The sequence below is a fragment of the Oncorhynchus kisutch genome, unplaced genomic scaffold (genome assembly GCF_002021735.2).
Source record: "Oncorhynchus kisutch isolate 150728-3 unplaced genomic scaffold, Okis_V2 scaffold3465, whole genome shotgun sequence".
Lineage (NCBI taxonomy): Eukaryota > Metazoa > Chordata > Actinopteri > Salmoniformes > Salmonidae > Oncorhynchus > Oncorhynchus kisutch.
Genome location: NW_022265410.1, coordinates 40,111 through 63,352, shown reverse-complemented (window position 1 = coordinate 63,352; position 23,242 = coordinate 40,111). Strand labels below are relative to the sequence as shown.

General features: G+C 45.5%; 1 protein-coding gene across 1 annotated transcript; it reads left to right on the top strand.

Moving 5' to 3' along the window:
- The first annotated feature begins 1,060 nt into the window (after window positions 1-1,060).
- LOC109878213 (dual 3',5'-cyclic-AMP and -GMP phosphodiesterase 11A-like) lies at window positions 1,061-22,680 on the top strand. Its single transcript, XM_031820521.1, has 20 exons — window positions 1,061-1,963; window positions 5,533-5,691; window positions 7,807-7,896; window positions 8,457-8,597; window positions 10,870-10,934; window positions 11,062-11,182; window positions 11,620-11,695; window positions 11,819-11,886; window positions 14,154-14,246; window positions 15,732-15,782; window positions 16,681-16,827; window positions 18,032-18,139; window positions 19,255-19,364; window positions 19,546-19,636; window positions 19,784-19,884; window positions 20,244-20,321; window positions 20,425-20,488; window positions 20,618-20,692; window positions 21,933-22,016; window positions 22,268-22,680. The coding sequence occupies exons 1-20, from the start codon at window positions 1,184-1,186 to the stop codon at window positions 22,655-22,657; spliced, it is 2,892 nt and encodes a 963-aa protein (XP_031676381.1). The 5' UTR covers window positions 1,061-1,183; the 3' UTR covers window positions 22,658-22,680.
- Window positions 22,681-23,242: the final 562 nt, after the last annotated feature.

Genomic DNA, 23,242 nt, shown 5'->3' with positions numbered 1-23,242 from the left:
CACACACACACACACACACACACCTACACACACACACACACACACACACACACACACACACACACACACACACACACACATATAATATATTTGTCTGCAGTCACTCTAAAATGATTCAAAGGAAATGTAATTTAATATTCTCATTCATTTTAAATTGGAGCCCTGTAAAGAGAGAGAGAGCCCGAGTCTGAAATGACACCCTATTCACTCATCATAGGCCCTGGCAAAAAGCAGTGCACTAAATATGGAATAGTGTGCTATTTCAAGTGTCCCTGGCAAATAAAGAAAGAGAACTTCTACAGCTACAGACGGACAGTGTTTTCCTCCTGATCTGCAGCAAGCTGACAGTGTTTTCCTCCTGATCTGCAACAAGCGGACAGTGTTTTCCTCCTGATCTGCAGCAAGCTGACAGTGTTTTCCTCCTGATCTGCAACAAGCGGACAGTGTTTTCCTCCTGATCTGCAACAAGCGGACAGTGTTTTCCTCCTGTTCTGCAGCAAGCGGACAGTGCTCCTGATCTGCAGCCGATGCTGACAGTGTTTTCCTCCTGATCTGCAGCAAGCTGACAGTGTTTTCCTCCTGATCTGCAGCAAGCTGACAGTGTTTTCCTCCTGATCTGCAGCAAGCTGACAGTGTTTTCCCTCCTGATCTGCAGCAAGCTGACAGTGTTTTCCTCCTGATCTGCAGCAAGCGGACAGTGTTTTTCTCCTGATCTGCAGCAAGCTGACAGTGTTTTCCTCCTGATCTGCAGCAAGCGGACAGTGCTCCTGATCTGCATTGTATAAGCTTCAGAACCACCAGGGAATCTGGTGCTGTAGTCTCAGCTGACTGACACACAGCCCCTCAACTTGCTACACTCGGCGTCCTCAATTTAGTCGAAAGAAGTAAACAGAATTCATCAATAATTGATTTAATACTCAAGCTGAAAATCTTTGATTGCAGCATTCCATAGAAGAGGACGAAGACGGATTGTTTTAAATGGGCAGCAGGGAGTAAATGAAGAACTGTAACAGCATCCTCTCTCTCTCTCTCTCTCTCTCTCTCTCTCTCTCTCTCTCTCTCTCTCTCTCTCTCTACAGAACCTGAACAACCGTCTGCTCCAGAGCACCTCATGAATTGACTCGGTATCTCCTGTTATCCTGATATTATTTTGCTTCTTCTTAGGGTCTTTTATTTTTCCCCGATGACTACTTTTGACTTCTCTGATGTGGAAGCGTTTCTGGACTGCCACCCGGACCTCTTTGAGGAGTATGTCGTGCGTAAAGGAAAATGCGATACGGTGAGCAGGTGGTTGAAGGACCAACAGCCGTCCAAAGTCTCCCTTGCCGAGGAAAAGTGTGGCGGAGTGCCCAGGGACCCGCTCTGGCCGACCAACCCTGACGGTCTCCGGCGCCGCTCCTCCCACATGGAGCTCCGAAGGAACTTTGCCCGGTCCAAAGCCACCACCGCGCACAGAACCTACGATGAGCACGCCAGTCACAGGGAACACGATGATTCCCAGTCCAGCATGAGACGCCGCGCGTTACTGCGCAAAGCTAGTTCTTTGCCACCAACCACCGGGCACATTCTGAGCGCCCTTCTCGAATCCAGGGTCAATGTGCCCCAGTACGCTTCCAGTGCCATCGACTACAAATACAGACTGAAGGAGACCAACGAGAGGGAGTTCTTCCTTGAGTTGGTGAAAGATGTCTCCAATGACCTGGACATGACCAACCTGAGTTATAAGATCCTAATCAATGTGTGTATCCTGGTGGATGCGGATAGGTGCTCGCTGTTCCTAGTTGAGGGACCATCTCACAAGAGAACGCTCGTGTCTAAGTTATTCGACGTGCACCTGGGCACCACGGTGCGACCCTCTTCGAGCACTCTGAACTCTAACGAGGTGCAGGTGCCGTGGGGAAAGGGCATTATTGGATACGTGGCAGAGCATGGGGAGACTGTAAACATACCCAACGCATATGAGGTAAACATTATCAATTTGGAAACACCAGGTTTCCTAAATTAGACCCATCGCTGCAAACCACAAATGCAAAATTGTAATATTTAATTTTGATTCAATGCTATTATTGGGATAAAGAAACGAAAAACCATGACATTAAAAGTGTGTGAATCCTCTATGGATACGATCTACACAAAATACTCTGTAATGTGAAAGTGGAAAAGAAATGTGAAATGGCATCCTTTCAGTCTCTCTCTCTACAGAACCTGAACCACCGTCCTTTCAGTCTCTCTCTCTACAGAACCTGAACCACCGTCCTTTCAGTCTCTCTCTCTACAGAACCTGAACCACCGTCCTTTCAGTCTCTCTCTCTACAGAACCTGAACCACCGTCCTTTCAGTCTCTCTCTCTACAGAACCTGAACCACCGTCCTTTCAGTCTCTCTCTCTACAGAACCTGAACCACCGTCCTTTCAGTCTCTCTCTCTACAGAACCTGAACCACCGTCCTTTCAGTCTCTCTCTCTACAGAACCTGAACCACCGTCCTTTCAGTCTCTCTCTCTACAGAACCTGAACCACCGTCTGCTCCAGAGCACCTCATGAATTGACTTGGTAACTCCAGTTATCCTGATTTTCCTAATTCCCCTTTGACATTATGGGGTATTGTGTGTAGACCAGTGACACAAATATCTACATTGAATCCAATTGAAATGCAGGCTGTAACACATTTGTCTGGGCCAAAGTAAAGGGGTGTGAATACTTCCTGAAGGCTGTATATCTTCCCCCATCAGGACACCTCCATTTTATGCTGTCATCCACACATTATCACCATGACAACAATTTGCGGCAAAGAAATGGTGTAATTATTACAATTACATGAACAAACATACTGCCCATCCACCATCGTTTCCTCCATAGACAGGGATATGAAAACCATGGCCATTTCATTCCCTGCAAGGCTGCATCTCTCACCCTCTCCGGAGTCCCATCCACCAGTCGCGCGCTACACATCATTATATCATGGCCATGGGCGTCTGGCGAGGCAGAGGCAACATGTTGACGCTGGTCCAGCCTCGTGGGAACTGGGCTACTGGCAATAGACAATAGGCTAGCAGGAATAGAGAAGCCTCGTGGGATTGAGATGTTAAGCCCAGTCCTGGGACCCAGTGGACCAATGTATTTGACATGTGTCATCCCAAATGGCAACCTATTCCCTCCATAGTGCAGTACATTTGAAAATATAGTGCAGGCCCTGGTTAAAAGTAGTGCACTAGTTGGGTAATAGGGTCACATTTGGGAGACACATTTGTATTAGAGCAATAAGGTGTACAGGTAACTGCCAAAATAAAGGAAACACTTGAGTAAATGAGAGACACATGTATATAGACACCAGGTGTGGTTGCTGAGTTAATTAAGCAATTCACATCCCATCATGCTTAGGGTCATGTATAAAAATACCCAGTTGCCCATTATTTTGGCTACTATGGCTAGAAGAAGAGTTCTCAGTGACTTTGAAAGAGGGGTCTCAAATGAGCATAGAGGGTTTAAAGAGATTGTGTGTGTGTGTGTGTGTGTGTGTGTGTGTGTGTGTGTGTGTGTGTGTGTGTGTGTGTGTGTGTGTGTGTGTGTGTGTGTGTGTGTGTGTGTGTGTGTGTGTGTGTGTGTGTGTCTCAGTCACCAGATCTCAACCCAATTAAACCCTTATGGGAGATTCTGGAGCGGCTCCTGAGATAGCGTTTTCCACCACTATCAAATTATGGAACTCCGAATTATGGAATTTTGTGGAAGAATGAAAAAAACTGAAATAATGTTGTATTGTCACATACCTCTGGATAGGTGAAGTGAAATGTGTTGTATTACAGGGCCAGACATTTTTTTACCTTTATTTAACTAGGCAAGTCAGTTAAGAACAAATTCTTATTTTCAATGACAGCCTACAAACAGTGGGTTAACTGCCTGTTCAGGGGCAGAAAAATACAGATTTTTACCTTGGCAGCTCTGGGATTCAATCTTGCAACTTTTCGGTTACTAGTCCAACGCTCTAACCACTAGGCTACCTGCCGCCCCAGACATATGGCACCCCAGGAGCAAATTAGGGTAAAGTGCCTTGCTCAAGGGCACATCAAAAGATTTTTCACCTTGTTGGCTCGGGTATTGAAACCAGCCACCTTTCAGTTACTTGCCCCACGCCCTCCAATAGTTCCAGGTACTGGCTCGTGGTGCCCCAACGCCCTCCAATAGTTCCAGGTACTGGCTCGTGGTGGCCAACGCCCTCCAATAGTTCCAGGTACTGGCTCGTGGTGCCCCAACGCCCTCCAATAGTTCCAGGTACTGGCTCGTGGTGGCCAACGCCCTCCAATAGTTCCAGGTACTGGCTCGTGGTGGCCCAACGCCCTCCAATAGTTCCAGGTACTGGCTCGTGGTGACCCAACGCCCTCCAATAGTTCCAGGTACTGGCTCGTGGTGGCCAACGCCCTCCAATAGTTCCAGGTACTGGCTCGTGGTGACCCAACGCCCTCCAATAGTTCCAGGTACTGGCTCGTGGTGGCCAACGCCCTCCAATAGTTCCAGGTACTGGCTCGTGGTGGCCAACGCCCTCCAATAATTCCAGGTACTGGCTCGTGGTGGCCCCACGCCCTCCAATAGTTCCAGGTACTGGCTCGTGGTGACCCAACGCCCTCCAATAGTTCCAGGTACTGGCTCGTGGTGCCCCATGCCCTCCAATAGTTCCAGGTACTGGCTCGTGGTGCTCCATGCCCTCCAATAGTTCCAGGTACTGGCTCCTGGTGCTCCACGCCCTCCAATAGTTCCAGGTACTGGCTCGTGGTGGCCCCACGCCCTCCAATAGTTCCAAGTACTGGCTCGTGGTGCTCCACGCCCTCCAATAGTTTCAGGTACTGGCTCGTGGTGGCCCCACGCCCTCCAATAGTTCCAGGTACTGGCTCCTGGTGCTCCAGGCCCTCCAATAGTTCCAGGTACTGGCTCGTGGTGCCCCACGCCCTCCAATAGTTCCAGGTACTGGCTCGTGGTGACCCAACGCCCTCCAATAGTTCCAGGTACTGGCTCGTGGTGGCCAACACCCTATTAAGACACTTTATGTTGGGGTTTTCATTATTTTGGCAGTTATCTGTAGGTCTCTGGTGCACTGCACATAAGAATACCATGTAGCTCTCGCTGCAGTGCTGTAGGCTTCATTAACACAGTGTACTGCAGTGCTGTAGGCTACATTAACACAGTGTACTGCAGTGCTATAGGCTACATTAACACAGTGCACTGCAGTGCTGTAGGCTACATTAACACAGTACACTGCAGTGCTGTAGGCTACATTAACACAGTGTTTTGACCCATATTAACTAGGCTCCAGTCAAATCAATTCTGTTGGTTCAGATTGATTTTAGGCCGTCACTGATTTCTGAATAATAAAAAGATGTGTGTATGTGTCTGTATTCGTATGTGTGTGTGTGTGTGTGTGTGTGTGTGTGTGTGTGTGTGTGTGTGTGTGTGTGTGTGTGTGTGTGTGTGTGTGTGTGTGTGTGTGTGTGTGTGTGTGTGTGTGTGTGTGTATTTCTTCTCCTATATGTCTCCCCCTGTAGGACCATCGGTTCAGTGACGAGATAGACAAACTAACTGGCTATAAGACCCAGTCCATCCTGTGTATGACCATCTGTAACAGTGATGGAGAGGTCATCGGGGTTGTGCAGGCCATCAACAAGAACCCAATCGGAACACCTTTTACTGAGGACGACGAGAAGGTCAGTCCACAGCACACCTGAGTTCAGAATACTACTAGAAATCATTTCAAATCCTTTAGCTGGGCTCGATTGAGCTTGTCTGGCTTCATGGACCAATAGAAGAGTGGTAAAACTAAAGTTCCTGTACGATGAGAATTCATTATTGTCATTGACAACATCACCACTATCTCCACCAATGGGAGATCAGTGTTACTGTCTCAGAACCAACCTGGTAGATTATTATTTCACATACAGGAATATCCAATAAGAACTAACCCCAATACAGATGTTGTAGCTATAGGGCTTTCACTACTAACCCCAATACAGATGTTGTAGCTATAGGGCTTTCACTACTAACCCCAATACAGATGTTGTAGCTATAGGGCTTTCACTACTAACCCCAATACAGATGTTGTAGCTATAGGGCTTTCACTACTAACCCCAATACAGATGTTGCAGCTATAGGGCTTTCACTACTAACCCCAATACAGATGTTAGAGCTATAGGGCTTTCACTACTAACCCCAATACAGATGTTGTAGCTATAGGGCTTTCACTACTAACCCCAATACAGATGTTGCAGCTATAGGGCTTTCACTATGAAACCCCAATACAGATGTTGTAGCTATAGGGCAATCATTACTAACCCCAATACAGATGTTGCAGCTATAGGGCTTTCACTACTAACCCCAATACAGATGTTGTAGCTATAGGGCTTTCACTACTAACCCCAATACAGATGTTGCAGCTATAGGACTTTCACTACTAACCCCAATACAGATGTTGTAGCTATAGGGCTTTCACTACTAACCCCAATACAGATGTTGCAGCTATAGGGCTTTCACTACTAACCCCAATACAGATGTTGCAGCTATAGGACTTTCACTAACGTACATATTTTTTCACACATTGGTCCTGTTCAACCATTTCCTGTGAAATAGTTTTTTCTCTCTTAGTGGCCAGTTGATTTTTGTTTTGATGTCCTGAATGGAACCCTATTCCCTACATGGTGCCCTACTTTAGACCAGGACTCTATGGACCCTACGTTGGGAATGGTGTGAGTAAAGAACAGGGAGCCATTTGGGATTGGCCACAGAGTTCTCCTTAATGTCCACCAGGTGGCAGGATTTAGTTAAACAAGACCGTCAACTCTTTTTCAACACTTTATGCATTAGATCTTCAAAAGAGCGATAGACACAGACTCATTTATATGAAGACGTGCAATTCTTGGCAACCCCTTGTTAAAACAATTTTTACAGATGCATGCTATCTGTGATGCATGCTATCTGTGATGCATGCTATCTGTGATGCATGCTATCTGTGATGCTATCTGTGATGCATGCTATCTGTGATGCATGCTATATGTGATGCATGCTATCTGTGATGCATGCTATCTGTGATGCATGATATCTGTGATGCATGCTATCTGTGATGCATGCTATCTGTGATGCATGCTATCTGTGATGCATGCTATCTGTGATGCATGCTATATGTGATGCATGCTATCTGTGATGCATGCTATCTGTGATGCATGCTATCTGTGATGCATGCTATATGTGATGCATGCTATATGTGATGCATGCTATCTGTGATGCATACTATTTGCTAATCTAGGTTTGAACCTAGTCTTTGTGAGAAATGGCAGCACATATCAAAGAGTTGGGTTGAGATGTATGTTCAGTGTGTGTTGGAAAATAGATCTAGGCAGTAACCCCACAGGCTGCTTAACAGAAAACCAATTAAAAAAGACTCAGTCTTACGTAAGTGACTGCTTGTTGTCTAGCACATTCAGAATACCTACTTAATACCTGAGTAATTAATTTACTAAATCAATACTCCATTAAGAGGAAAGCAGCCAGGTGTGTTATTAGACGTTGAAGAAAAGAAGAACGTTATCAATGGTAAACTAGCCACCAACACACACACATGCACACGCGTTTACACAGATACTCTTGAAGGCCCAAAAAAGTTTGTTATATCCCACTGATGGGTTTTGTGACTTGGCTTTTTAGAAGGAACACAGTAAAGTTGAGATCAGACTCCAACAACTGAATTATAGATGTTGTTTTTTCTGTTTATCATTTAGCCTCAGAACTAGAACTATTTCTGTCTTCTCCTCTGCTTTCCCCCCCATCAGGTGCTGCAGATGTATCTACCGTTCTGTGGAATATCCATCTCCAATGCCAAGTTGTTTTCAGAGTCTCGGAAGGAGTACGAGAGGAGCAGAGTGAGTTGGCTCACACACTTCCGTTCCAAAACGGTTCTTTGGCTGCCCCCATAGGATAACCCTTTTGGTTCCAGGTAGAACCCTTTCCACAGAGAGTTCTACATGGAACCCAAAAGGGTTCTACCTGGAACCAAAAGGGTTATCCTATGGGGGCAGCCAAAGAACCGTTTTAGGTTCTACATAGCACCTTTTTTTCTAAGAGTGCATAGCCTGTCTGTCTCTCACATAGCCTGTCTCTCTCACATAGCCTATCTGTCTGTCACATAGCCTGTCTGTCTCTCACATAGCCTGTCTCTCTCACAAAGCCTGTCTGTCTCTCTCACATAGCCTGTCTGTCTCTCTCACATAGCCTGTCTGTCTGTCACATAGCCTGTCTGTCTCTCTCACATAGCCTGTCTGTCTCTCACATAGCCTGTCTGTCTGTCACATAGCCTGTCTGTCACAAGCTAAACTTTATACCCTCTGAGGAGTTGTACACTACACCGTTCTGCAGACTCTCTCTCTCTCCATTTCTTAGACAAATAGAGAGAGTGGTCAGTGTTGTTGTTGTGCTCCTCCAGGCTCTGCTAGAGGTGGTGAATGACCTGTTTGAGGAACAGACAGACCTGGAGAAGATAGTGAGGAAGATCATGCAGAGAGCTGTGACCCTGCTGCAGTGTGAACGCTGCTCTGTGTTGCTGCTGGAGGATATACACTCACCTGTGAGACTGACCTCTCCTCTCTTCTCCTCTACTTCCTTCTCCCTGGCTCCTCTCCCCTCTTCTCCTCTGCTTCCTTCTCCCTGTCTCCTCTCCCCTCTTCTCCTCCGCTTCCTTCTCCCTGTCTCCTCTCCCCTCTTCTCCTCCGCTTCCTTCTCCCTGTCTCCTCTCCTCTCCTCCGCTTCCTTCTCCCTGTCTCCTCTCCTCTCCTCTCTTCTCCTCCGCTTCCTTCTCCCTGTCTCCTCTCCTCTCTTCTCCTCCGCTTCCTTCTCCCTGTCTCCTCTCCTCTCTTCTCCTCCGCTTCCTTCTCCCTGTCTCCTCTCCTCTCTTCTCCTCCGCTTCCTTCTCCCTGTCTCCTCTCCTCTCTTCTCCTCCGCTTCCTTCTCCCTGTCTCCTCTCCTCTCTTCTCCTCCGCTTCCTTCTCCCTGTCTCCTCTCCTCTCTTCTCCTCCGCTTCCTTCTCCCTGTCTCCTCTCCCCTCTTCTCCTCTACTTCCTTCTCCCTGTCTCCTCTCCTCTCTTCTCCTCCGCTTCCTTCTCCCTGTCTCCTCTCCCCTCTTCTCCACTACTTCCTTCTCCCTGTCTCATCTCCTCTCTTCTCCTCTGCTTCCTTCTCCCCGACTCCTCTCCTCTCTTCTCCTCCGCTTCCTTCTCCCCGGCTCCTCTCCTCTCTTCTCCTCCGCTTCCTTCTCCCTGTCTCCTCTCCCTTCTTCTCCTCTGCTTCCTTCTCCCTGTCTCCTCTCCTCTCTTCTCCTCCGCTTCCTTCTCTTCGACTCCTCTCCTCTCTTCTCCTCCGCTTCCTTCTCCCTGTCTCCTCTCCTCTCTTCTCCTCCGCTTCCTTCTCCCTGTCTCCTCTCCTCTCTTCTCCTCCGCTTCCTTCTCCCCGGCTCCTCTCCCCTCTTCTCCTCTGCTTCCTTCTCCCTGTCTCCTCTCCCTTCTTCTCATCCGCTTCCTTCTCCCTGTCTCCTCTCCCTTCTTCTCCTCCGCTTCCTTCTCCCTGTCTCCTCTCCTCTCTTCTCCTCTGCTTCCTTCTCCCCGGCTCCTCTCCCCTTTTCTCCTCTACTTCCTTCTCCCTGGCTCCTCTCCCCTCTTCTCCTCTGCTTCCTTCTCCCTGGCTCCTCTCCCCTCTTCTCCTCTGCTTCCTTCTCCCTGGCTCCTCTCCCCTCTTCTCCTCTGCTTTCCTTCTCCCTGGCTCCTCTCCCCTCTTCTCCTCTGCTTCCTTCTCCCTGGCTCCTCTCCTTCCCCTCCTCTAATTTCTTCTCCCTGGCTCCTCTCCTCCTCCTTCTCTCATTTCTCTCCTCTGCTATGAATGTGTCATAAACAATAAACTCATCTGTGAAACCTCAGCTCTTCTCTCCTCCTTTATTTTCTAAATTTCTCTTTCCTTCTGTTTTCCCTCTCCAATACTTCACTCTCCAATTCTCCCCTCTCCAATTCTCTCCTCTCCAATTCTCCCCTCTCCAATTCTCTCCTCTCCAATTCTCCCCTCTCCAATACTTCACTCTCCAATTCTCCCCTCTCTAATTCTCCCCTCTCCAATACTTCACTCTCCAATTCTCCCCTCTCTAATTCTCCCCTCTCCAATACTTCACGCTCCAATTCTCCCCTATTCTCCCCTCTCCTATTCTCCCCTCTCTAATTCTCCCCTCTCTAATTCTCCCCTCTCTAATTCTCCCCTCTCTAATTCTCCCTTCTCCAATTCTCCCCTCTCTAATTCTCCCCTTTTCCAATTCTCCCCTCTCCTTTTCTCCCCTCTTTAATTCTCCCCTCTCCAATTCTCCCCTCTCTAATTCTCCACCCTCTCTAATTCTCCCCTCTGTAATTCTCCCCTCTGTAATTCTCCCCTCTCCTATTCTCCCCTCTCTAATTCTCCCCTCTCCTATTCTCCCCTCTCTAATTCTCCCTCTCCTATTCTCCTCTCTCCTATTCTCCCCCTCTCTAATTCTCCCCTCTCTAATTCTCCCCTCTCCAATTCTCCCCTCTCTAATTCTCCCCTCTCCAATTCTCTCCTCTCCAATTCTCCCCTCTCTAATTCTCCCCTCTCCAATTCTCCCCTCTCTAATTCTCCCCTCTCTAATTCTACCCTCTCCAATTCTCCCCTCTCTAATTCTCCCCTCTCCAATTCTCCCCTCTCCAATTCTCCCCTCTGTAATTCTCCCCTCTGTAATTCTCCCCTCTGTAATTCTCCCCCTCTGTAATTCTCCCCTCTCTAATTCTCCCCTCTCTAATTCTCCCCTCTCTAATTCTCCCCTCTCCAATTGTGTGTATTTTATGCAGGTGGTAAAGTTCTCAAAGACCTTTGAGCTCATGTCTCCCCTGTGCAACATGGACCGTGACATCAGGTGAAGTCTCCGCTGCTTGGGAGAAGATATTTGAACAGTTATACATAATCATTTATAGGAAGGACTGACATCCTCCTGTATCCCCAATGGCATTTCTTGAGAGTGTGTGTCTCTTTGACAAAGTCAGCATGGAGAAGCTGTCCTGCTCTGATTGGCTGATCAATAACAGCATTGCTGAGCTGGTGGCGTCCACAGGACTGCCTGTCAACATCAGCGACGTCTGTCAGGACCCTCGCTTTGATGCTGAGGTGGGGCACCAATCACTCACAATCAACACACGCACACACACACACACACACACACACACTTGGACACACAAACACACAGGCACACGCAGGCACGCATGTACAGATGTAGGATCTTAATTTGAGCCAGTTTGCTACAGCAGGAATATAATCCTGCAGAAACAGGAAATGTGAATATTATGTGGATTATGATTCATTTAAATGTTTTTTAGGGGGTTGATACATTTTTTGATCCTGACAATCCTGACATTTCAAAGTGGAAATTAAAAACTACTACTAATACACTGCAGGTTTGCATTTCCTTCTGTGCAGGAACATTCTCAGCAACAAAAGTGTGATTAAATTAAGATCCTACATCTGTATGCGTGCACACACACACACACACACACAGAGATGCGTGGGCTTGCACACACAGTAACATTCCACTCCGTACTCCCCAGGCAGATCAAGCCTCAGGATTCCACATCAGATCAGTACTGTGCGTCCCCATCTGGAATCGGACTCATCAGATAATAGGTGGGTTCACCAGTCTGTTCAGCCATCCACTGTCACTTGAAAACCACTCTGTCTTTTTACCTTTCTGCTATTCCACCCATTCAATAATTACAAATATTGATGTATTTTCTGTACTGTTTTAAGGGGTTGCCCAGATTCTAAATCGCCTGGACAGGAGGACGTTCAATGATGCAGATCAAAGACTGTTTGAGGCGAGCTCCCTCTCCACTGAGGTTCTATCTATATATCTATAATGAGACAGTGGGTTGAGCAGGTTCTATCTATCTATATGTATGATGAGACAGTGGGTTGAGAAGGTTCTATCTATCTATATCTATATATGTATGATGAGAGTGGATTGAGCAGGTTCTATCAATCTATATCTACAGTGAGGGAGAAAAGTATTTGATCCCCTGCTGATTTTGTATGTTTTCCCACTGACAAAGAAATGATCAGTCTATAATTTTAATGGTAGGTTTATTTGAACAGTGAGAGACAGAATAACAACAACAACAAAATCCAGAAAAACGCATGTCAAACATGTTATAAATTGATTTGCATTTTAATGAGGGGAATAAGTATTTGGTCCCTCTGCAAAACATGACTTAGTACTTGGTGGCAAAACCCTTGTTGGCAATCAGAGAGGTCAGATGTTTCTTGTAGTTGGCCACCAGGTTTGCACACATCTCAGGAGGGATTTTGTCCCACTCCTCTTTGCAGATCTTCTCCAAGTCATTAAGGTTTCGAGGCTGACGTTTGGCAACTCGAACCTTCAGCTCCCCCCACAGATGTTCTATGGGATTAAGGTCTGGAGACTGGCATAGGCCACTCCAGGACCTTAATGTGCTTCTTCTTGAGCCACTCCTTTGTTGCCTTGGCAGTGTGTTTTGGGTCATTGTCATGCACGGAATACCCATCCCCGACCCATTTTCAATGCCCTGGCTGAGGGAAGGAGGTTCTCACCCAAGATTTGATGGTACATGGCCCCGTTCATCGTCCCTTTGATGCGGTGAAGTTGTAGCAGAAAAACACCCCCAAAGCATAATGTTTCCACCTCCATGTTTGACAGTGGGGATGGTGTTCTTGGGGTCATAGGCAGCATGCCTCCTCCTCCAAACATGGCGAGTTGAGTTGATGCCAAAGAGCTCCATTTTGGTCTCATCTGACCACAACACTTTCAGCCAGTTGTCCTCTGAATCATTCAGACGTTAATTGGCAAACTTCAGACGGGCATGTATATGTGCTTTCTTGAGCAGGGGGACCTTGCGGGCGCTGCAGGATTTCAGTCGTTCACAGCGTAGTGTGTTACCAATTGTTTTCTTGGTGACTATGGTCCCAGCTGCCTTGAGATCATTGACAAGATCCTCCCGTGTAGTTCTGGGCTGATTCCTCACCATTCTCATGATCATTGCAACTCCCCGAGGTGAGATCTTGCATGGAGCCCCAGGCCGAGGGAGATTGACAGTTCTTTTGTGTATCTTCCAGTTGCGAATAATCGCACCAACTGTTGTCACCTTCTCACCAAGCTGCTTGGCGATGGTCTTGTAGCCCATCCAGCCTTGTGTCGGTCTACAATCTTGTCCCTGACATCCATGGAGAGCTCTTTGGTCTTGGCCATGGTGGAGAGTTTGGAATCTGATTGATTGATTGCTTCTGTGGACAGGTGTCTGTCATACAGGTAACAAACTGAGATTAGGAGCACTCCCTTTAAGAGTGTGTTCCTAATCTCAGCTCGTTACCTGTATAAAAGACACCTGGGAGCCAGAAATCTTTCTGATTGAGAGGGGGTCAAATACTTATTCCCCTCATTAAAATGCAAATCAATTTATAACATTTTTGACATGCGTTTTTCTGGATTTTTGTTGTTGTTATTCTGTCTCTCACTGTTCAAATAAACCTACCATTAAAATTATAGACGGATCATTTCTTTGTCAGTGGGAAAACGTACAAAATCAGCAGGGGATCAAATACCTTTTTCCCTCACTGTATATATGTATGATGAGACCGTGGATTCAGCAGTCAGATGGAACAGAGTAAATAGACATTTCAATGTCATAGATTTAGCCGGTGGTAACTTGTGGAATAGACACTGGCTAGAATGTGGTTTTAACCAATCAGCATTCAGGATTAGACCCACCTGTTGTATAATAGATATTATAAACTGGGTGGTTCGAGCCCTGAATGCTGATTGGCTGACAGCCATGCTATGACAAAATATTTATTTTTACTGCTCTAATTACATTGGCAACCAGTTTATAATAACCAGTTTATAACAGCAATAAGGCGCCTCTGTGGTTTGTGATATATGGCCAATGTACCACGTCTAAGGGCTGTATCCAGGCACTCCGCGATGTGTCGTGCTTAAGAACAGCCCTTTGCCGTGGTATATCAGCCATATACCACACCCCCTCGTGCCTTATTGCTTCATTAGAAAGCTGTTTAATTGGTGGAAACGTTTTTCTACCCTGTCTCCATACAGGCCTTTGTGATATTCTGTGGGCTGGGGATCAACAACACCATGATGTACAATCAAGTGAAGAAGACCTGGGCCAAGCAGTCTGTGGCCCTGGATGTGAGCATTGATAGGATGCGTCCCAAATGGTCAAAGGTAGTGCACTATAAAGGGCTTAGGGTGCAATTTGGGACTGAGTCATGTACTCTTCTCCCTTCACTCACGAGGCATTTAGGATAATTTTTTTTAAATATGCCTTTCGTGCACTAACACTCGCACTTGACTTCCCCCCCCCCCTACTAGCTCTGACTTTACTGATAACTGTTTTACTGAGAAAACATGTATTTACTATGACTGAGATAGATGGTTGTCCCACTTAGCTACCTTAAGATGAATGCACTAACTTTAAGTCGCTCTGGATAAGAGTGTCTGTATATTATATATACTATATACTAGTATATTATATTATGTATACACTCTATATTAGTATATTATATTTACTATATACTAGTATATTATATTATGTTATGTATACACTATATACTAGTATTTTATATTATGTTATGTATACACTATATACTAGTATATTCTATTTACTATATACTAGTATATTATATTTACTATATACTAGTATATTATATTATGTATACACTATATATTAGTATATTATATTTACTATATACTAGTATATTATATTATGTTATGTATACACCATATACTAGTATATTATATATACTATATACTAGTATATTGTATTATGTTATGTATACACTATATACTAGTATATTATATATACTATATACTAGTATATGATAATATGTATACACTATATACTAGTATATTATATTTACTATATGCTAGTATATTATATTATGTATACACTATATACTAGTATATTATATTTACTATATGCTAGTATCTTATATTATATTATGTATACACTATATACTAGTATATTATGTATACACTATATACTAGTATATTATATTATATACACTATATATTAGTATATTATATATACTATATACTAATATATTGCATTATATATACTATATATATATACTATATATTGGTATATTAAATTATATACACCATATATTATACTAAATATACTATATATTGATATATTATATGCTAGTATATTTTTACTCCTGACACTTTTTGCAGTGTGCAATCTTTTTTTGACAGCATCCTCTCTTTGGAAACAGTGAAAATACCTGAAATATTTATGGTGGGAGAGAAGAACCCTGCTGAATATTAATGTGTCGGATCGGCTCAGGCAGTAGAGGATCATACTGTAAAAATGCAGTCATGAGTAGTGTGAAGAAGACAATATTGCGTCTATGTATGCATCCCAAATGGCACCCTATTCCCTATATAGTGCACTACTTTGTGCTAGATCCCATATCATCATGCATGTCCCACACCCACCTGCAGGGGGCCAGAGAGAGAGAAAGAGAAAGAGAAAGAGAAAGAGAAAGAGAAAGAGAAAGAGAAAGAGAAAGAGAAAGAGAACGAGAAAGAGAAAGAGAAAGAGAAAGAGAAAGAGAGAGAGGGATATAAAGAGGGAGAGAGAGTATATGATGATGTTTTCTCCTCCCTCAGATGCTGTCCTACCACGCCACATGCTCCAAGGTAGAGGTGGACAGACTCAAGGTATGTCTGAGAATTACATTACATGTAGAAGAAATAGAAAAACAAACAAACAAACTAAATCTACAAGATAATAATGAAAACAGTAGAAGTCCCCTGGTTACTTTCCCACGGGTGTATTCACTAGGAACCAAACAGAAGAAAATGGAATGAAACAGGGAGGAATCTACCTGAATTTGACCAATAGAAACGTCCATTTCCGTTGCAAAACGTTTTACGTTTTACGTCAGACTAACGAGTACACCCCAGGACTATCATAAAGAGGGACTGGTGAGGGTGGAGGAGGAGGTGGGGGTCGGAGGACCTATCATAAAGAGGGACTGGAGGGACTGGTGAGGGTGGAGGAGGAGGTGGGGTCAGAGAACCTATCATAAAGAGGGACTGGAGGGACTGGTGAGGGGTGGAGGTGGGGTCAGAGAACCTATCATAAAGAGGGACTGGAGGGACTGGTGAGGGGTGGAGGTGGGGGTCGGAGGACCTATCATAAAGAGGGACTGGAGGGACTGGTGAGGGTGGAGGTGGGGGTCAGAGGACCTATCATAAAGAGGGACTAGAGGGACTGGTGAGGAGGGGGGGTAGAGGTGGGGGTCAGAGGACCTATCATAAAGAGGGACTGGAGGGACTGGTGAGGGTGGAGATGGGGGTCAGAGGACCTATCATAAAGAGGGACTGGTGAGGGTGGAGGAGGAGGTGGGGGTCAGAGGACCTATCATAAAGAGGGACTGGTGAGGGGGGGGGGGTGGAGGTGGGGGTCAGAGGACCTATCATAAAGAGGGACTGGAGGGACTGGTGAGGGGGGGGGGGTGGAGGTCGGGGTTGGAGAACCTGAGGCTTTGAGTTTGTTATTTCCTGTTCACCTACTAGGACGCTCAATATTCACCCCCACATTCTACTCCCTCAGGCTGCTAAGATCCCTTTGAGCAGTGAGCTGGGCATCGAAGAGTTCCACTTCAACGATTTCTCATTGGACAACGACGCCATGATCACTGCCTCCCTCCGGATGTTTCTGGAACTCGGAGCCGTCCAGAAGTTTAAGATTGACTACGACGTGAGTGAGGTCAACAATGAGGGAGAATGGAGAGGCTTTCTTATTTCTCTCCAGCAACTTTTCCAAAATCACTACATTTTCCAGAAATCCTGGTTGGAATGTAGCAGATTTCCTGGTTATTCTGTCCTGATCCCGGGAATTTGGGAGTACCAGAATATTACAACCCTTTTGGGAGTACCAGAATATTGCAACCCTATTGGGAGTACCAGAATATTGCAACCCTATTGGGAGTACCAGAATATTACAACCCTATTGGGAGGACCAGAATATTGCAACCCTATTGGGAGGACCAGAATATTACAACCCTATTGGGAGGACCAGAATATTACAACCCTATTGGGAGTACCAGAATATTACAACCCTTTTGGGAGTACCAGAATATTGCAACCCTATTGGGAGTACCAGAATATTGCAACCCTATTGGGAGTACCAGAATATTACAACCCTATTGGGAGTACCAGAATATTGCAACCCTATTGGGAGGACCAGAATATTGCAACCCTATTGGGAGTACCAGAATATTGCAACCCTATTGGGAGTACCAGAATATTACAACCCTATTGGGAGGACCAGAATATTACAACCCTATTGGGAGTACCAGAATATTGCAACCCTATTGGGAGGACCAGAATATTGCAACCCTATTGGGAGTACCAGAATATTACAACCCTATTGGGAGTACCAGAATATTGCAACCCCATTGGGAGGACCAGAATATTGCAACCCTATTGGGAGTACCAGAATATTACAACCCCATTGGGAGTACCAGAATATTGCAACCCCATTGGGAGGACCAGAATATTGCAACCCTATTGGGAGTACCAGAATATTACAACCCTATTGGGAGTACCAGAATATTACAACCTTATTGGGAGTACCAGAATATTACAACCCTATTGGGAGTACCAGAATATTACAACCCTATTGGGAGTACCAGAATATTACAACCCTATTGGGAGTACCAGAATATTGCAACCCTATTGGGAGTACCAGAATATTACAACCCTATTGATCTTGTTTTTGATGAACTCTCTTGGTGACATGTTACAGTAACACCTGATATGAGAACAACAACAAAGCAAACATTTATTCCTTATGACTGTTTATTCCTTATGACTGTTTATTCCTTATGACTGTTTATTCCTTATGACTGTTTATTCCTTATGACGGTTTATTCCTTATGACTGTCCCTCCTCCCTCTCAGGTCCTGTGTCGCTGGCTGTTGACAGTGAGGAAGAACTATCGCACGGTGGCATACCATAACTGGAGGCATGCCTTCAACGTGTGCCAGTGCATGTTCCTCATGATCACAGTGAGTCAACGCAACAAAAGATGCTCGATGTACACATTTAGAAAAGAGGGTTCCTCAAGGGTTCTTTGGTAAGGCGGATGGTTCTATGTGGAACCGAACCATAATGAGTCAAAGTTCACTTTGAGCCCTTAAATGGTTCTTTGCAGTTCAGAAAAGGGTTCTTTGATCTTTTAGTGATAATTCAAATTTAAGGACGTGGTTTCCTCAAAAATCTTTTTGTGCTGCCGTGAGTGAAAGTGTCATTCCAGTTGATCTAATGTGTTGTGTTATTACATGGCCAGGACAGGGTCTTGTAAAAGACTCTGTGTAAGACCTTGTGTCAGTTCTGTTTGCTGAGTCAGACGATCCCAATCCTCTCCTCAGGGACCCCAGCCCTTCCACAGCTACCAACTATGGAGTTTTAACAATATAATACGACTAACCAGAATAAAACACAGTGTAATGTTAATTTGAAAGGTTATTTGTAGAACTTTTGAGATTGACAAAGATTCTTTGAAGAACCATTCTCCATAAAGGTTCTATAAAGAACCATTAAAAAGCGTTCTCAATAGCAACGAAAAGGGTTGTAAGCATAGCGGAACCTTTTTGGTGCTATTGTATGTAGAACCATATTTGAATGGTTCTTTGTAGAACCTTAGGAAAGGGTTCTCTACAGCACTGTAAAAGTTCAATTTAAAACCCTTATAGAACCTTCAAAAAAGGGTTCTACTGTGCCTTCATCAAGAATCCACACCCCTTGACTTTCTCCACATTTTGTTGTGTTACAGCCTGAATTAAAACATTTCTTAAATTGAGATTGTGTCACTTGCCCACACACAATACCCTGTAATGTCAACGTGGAATTCTGGTTTTGAAACTTTTTAAATGAATTTAACATTTAAGGCTGAAATACCCTTTGTCATGGCAAACTGTTTTGTTCACATTGTTCCTCAATTTGTTTCCCCACCAAGGCAATTAAAGTAAAGATTAACCAATTACAATGGTTCTGTCCCAAATTACCTATTTTGACCAGGGACGAGACAAGGGTAGTGCACTATATAGTGAATAGAGTGCCGTTTGGGACACAAGTAATGTCTTGGATAGTTTTTGTACTTCCGTTACCTCTGTGTCCGCAGACGGCTGGTTTCCAGGATGTTCTGTCGGATGCAGAGACCCTGGCGTTGATGGTGGGTTGTCTCTGCCATGACTTAGACCACCGTGGCACCAACAACGCCTTCCAGGCCAAGTGAGTCACCTCGGCTGAGCACCGAAGAGAAATAAGGACAATGAAGGAAAACAAAGAAAAATGAGGACGATATTAGTCTGATCAGTCAGTCAGTCTGCACGTCCGTCCGTCTGCCTGTCCGTCAGTCCATCTTCCCTGTTAATCAATCAGTTGAATGTCCCTCCTCTGCTGCTTCCTACAGGACTGGCTCTGCTCTGGCCCTGCTCTACGGGACATCAGCTACTCTGGAGCACCATCACTTCAACCATGCAGTCATGATCCTACAGAGTGAGGTGACCTTGGCTACCATCACCTTTACTTAAGAGCTTCCATTTATTCCTCAACCCTGACATTCCCCCTTCCATGTATTACCTGATAATATATCTTTTTCAACAGGGTCATAAAATCTTAATATATATTTTGCTCATATCTTCCAACAGGGTCATAATATCTTTGCCAACCTGTGTTCCAAAGAGTACAGTAGTATGATGCAGCTACTGAAACAGGCCATCCTCTCCACTGACCTCACCCTGCACTTCCAGTAAGACTTCCACATGCAGTTGTAGAACAGAAACTTGATAACACAAACCGACCGGCACTCAGGCCACCTCCCGTCTGCTTTGCCATTGACCCTCCCACCTTTTCCTTGTATCCGTTCTGTGACTCCGTCTGTGCTCCTAAACAGGAGGAGGAGCCAGTTCTTTGACTCTGTCTGTGCTCCTAAACAGGAGGAGGAGCCAGTTCTGTGACTCTGTCTGTGCTCCTAAACAGGACGAGGAGCCAGTTCTGTGACTCTGTCTGTGCTCCTAAACAGGAGGAGGAGCCAGTTCTTTGACTCTGTCTGTGCTCCTAAACAGGAGGAGGAGCCAGTTCTTTGACTCTGTCTGTGCTCCTAAACAGGAGGAGGAGCCAGTTCTTTGACCGTGTTCTCTCTGGAGAGTTCAGCTGGACAGACGAGGCTCACAGAGAACTTCTCAGGTCCTTCCATCTTTCTTACTTGTCTATTGAACCATGATCAACAATCTCCTTATGTGGAGACTTGGTTAGGTTCTAAACAACCTCTGACCTCTGTCATCACCAGGTCTATGCTAATGACAGCATGTGACTTGGGTGCAGTGACCCGCCCCTGGGAGATCTCCAAACAGGTGAAATGTTACAAAACTTCTTCCTGTGTCACAAATGACACCCTAATCCTTGTATAATGTACTAGTTTTGACTAGGGTCCATAGGATCATCATTGACATCATTGACATCACTTTGAAATCCCCCTGCAGGTTGCGGAGTTGGTGACCAGTGAGTTTTTCGAGCAAGGTGACAGGGAGAGGTCTGAGCTCAAGTTAACTCCAGCGGTAAGCAGTATACAGTACTACTGTAACACCTTTCAAACTACACTTCCCTTCAAACTACACTTCCCTTCAAACTACACTTCCCTTCAAACTACACTTCCTGTTAAACTACACTTCCCGTTAAACTACACTTCCCGTTAAACTACACTTCCCGTCAAACTACACCTCCTGTTAAACTACACTTCCCGTTAAACTACACCTCCCGTTAAACTACACTTCTTGTTAAACTACACTTCCTGTTAAACTACACTTCCTGTTAAACTACACTTCCCATCAAAGTACACTTCCCATTAAACTACACTTCCTGTTAAACTACACTTCCCGTCAAACTACACCTCCTGTTAAACTACACTTCCTGTTAAACTACACTTCTTGTTAAACTACACTTCCCGTTAAACTACACTTCCCTTCAAACTACACTTCCCGTTAAACTACACTTCCCCTCAAACTACACTTCCTGTTAAACTACACTTCCTGTTAAACTACACTTCCCCCCAAACTACACTTCCTGTTAAATTACACTCCCCCTCAAACTACACTTCCTGTTAACCTGCACTTCCCTTCAAACTACACTTCCCGTTAACCTACACTTTCCGTTAAACTACACTTCCCTTCAAACTACACTTCCTGTTAAACTACACGTCCTGTTAAACTACATTTCCCGTTAAACTACACTTCCTGTTAAACCACACCTCCCTTCAAACTACACTTCCTGTTAAACTACACTTCCCGTTAAACTACACTTCCCGTTAAGCTACACTTCTTGTTAACCTACACTTCCCGTTAAACTACACTTCCTGTTAAACTACACTTCCCTTCAAACTACAATTCCATTCAAACTACACTTCCTGTTAAACTACACTTCATAGTACAACTTCACTTCGCTTCCAACTACCCCTCCCTTCAAAATAAACTTCTCTTCACTACACTTCTCTTCAATGTCAGATCATCAACTTTGATATTAACTCTCCATCCACTACGACCTTGATTCCCTTGAGTCCAAACTCCATTAATGCACCTTTAGTCTGCACAGCATTTAGGAAGTCGACTTTTATCTTTCCTTCTGCTGAGCTTCAGTATCTTTCTAACGCCCTCTGGGATCCCAGACGTTAGCCTTGATGTAGGGAGTTCTTTCTTTAGATATTCAACTGTTGGCATGAAATGACTGAAGTTAGTTAAGTGATTAGGAGGGCCAGGATGATACTGTAACCATGCCCCCCCCCCCCCCCGTCTCTCTGCTCAGGCCATATTTGACCGTAATCGTAAAGACGAGCTGCCCGCCCTGCAGCTGGAGTGGATAGATGGGATCTGTAAGCCCCTCTACCAGGTAACGGACTCGCCTGTTCTAAACCCATCTAGTCTGTTTGTTACTGACACACCAAGTTCAAGGGGAAATCCAACGCAATAAAATCTATGTCCAGTACTTTCATTTAGTCCAGACCTGTATGTTTTCACAGTGATGTCTTCTGAAATGTCTTTATTTCCTCCCTTTTCTCAGTCATCCTGCATGAAATGAGCCAATGTCTGTCTGCGATACAGCCCCTTCTAAGTCAGTCTCCCACACTGTCTCCCCTCTAGGCTCTGATGAAGCTAAACGTGAAGCTGAAGCCTATGGTTGATGGGATAGCAGCCAACCGCATGAAGTGGACGGAGCTGGGCTCGTCCTATCAGCAGCACACACACAGAACTGCAGCGACCAATCAGAGTCCTGGCTCTGAGTCAGGACCCAACCCAGAGACCAATCAAAATCCAGACTCCAGTCAGAACTCGCAACTAGAGTTTGGGTCAAATTCAGTATTTGATCAGACTTCAGTTCTTACTACAGAGTCTAGTGGTCATCCAGAGTTTGGATCAAATTCAGTACTTGATCAGACTTCAGTTCTCACTACAGAGTCTAGTGGTCATCTGGGGTCAGATGGAAGTATAGGGTCTGGTCAGCTGTCTCAGGGGCAGGGGGCTGAGGTTTGAAGAGAGAGGGAAAGGGAGAGTGAAGGAGGGAGGAGAGAGGGAGGGGGATTAGGAGAGAGGGAGGGGGAATTAGGAGAAATGGGAGGGGAGAGAGAAGGAGGGAGAAGAGAGGGAGGGGGAATTAGGAGAAATGGGAGGGGAGAGAGAAGGAGGGAGAAGAGAGGGAGGGGGAATTAGGAGAAATGGGAGGGGGAGAGAAAAGGAGGGAGGAGAGAGGGAGGAGGAATTAGGAGATAGGGAGGGGAGAGAGAAGGAGGGAGGGGAGAGGGAGGGAGGGAGAATTAGGAGATAGGGAGGGGAGAGAGAAGGAGGGAGGGGGAATTAGGAGATAGGGAGGGGAGAGAGAAGGAGGGAGGAGAGAGGGAGGGGGAATTAGGAGATAGGGAGGGGAGAGAGAAGGAGGGAGGAGAGAGGGAGGTGGAATTAGGAGATAGGGAGGGGAGAGAGAAGGAGGGAGGGGAGAGGGAGGGAGGGGGAATTAGGAGATAGGGAGGGGAGAGAGAAGGAGGGAGGGGAGAGAGAAGGAGGGAGGGGGAATTAGGAGATAGGGAGGGGGGAGAGAAGGAGGGAGGAGAGAGGGGGGGG

Excerpts from the sequence above, each read along its gene's own strand:
- LOC109878213 (XM_031820521.1), top strand. The coding sequence starts at position 1,184 with ATGACTACTTTTGACTTCTCTGATGTGGAAGCGTTTCTGGACTGCCAC. Across the intron at positions 10,935-11,061 it reads AACATGGACCGTGACATCAG|CATGGAGAAGCTGTCCTGCT; the intron begins GTGAAGTCTCCG and ends TGACAAAGTCAG. Across the intron at positions 20,322-20,424 it reads GCTCACAGAGAACTTCTCAG|GTCTATGCTAATGACAGCAT; the intron begins GTCCTTCCATCT and ends TGTCATCACCAG.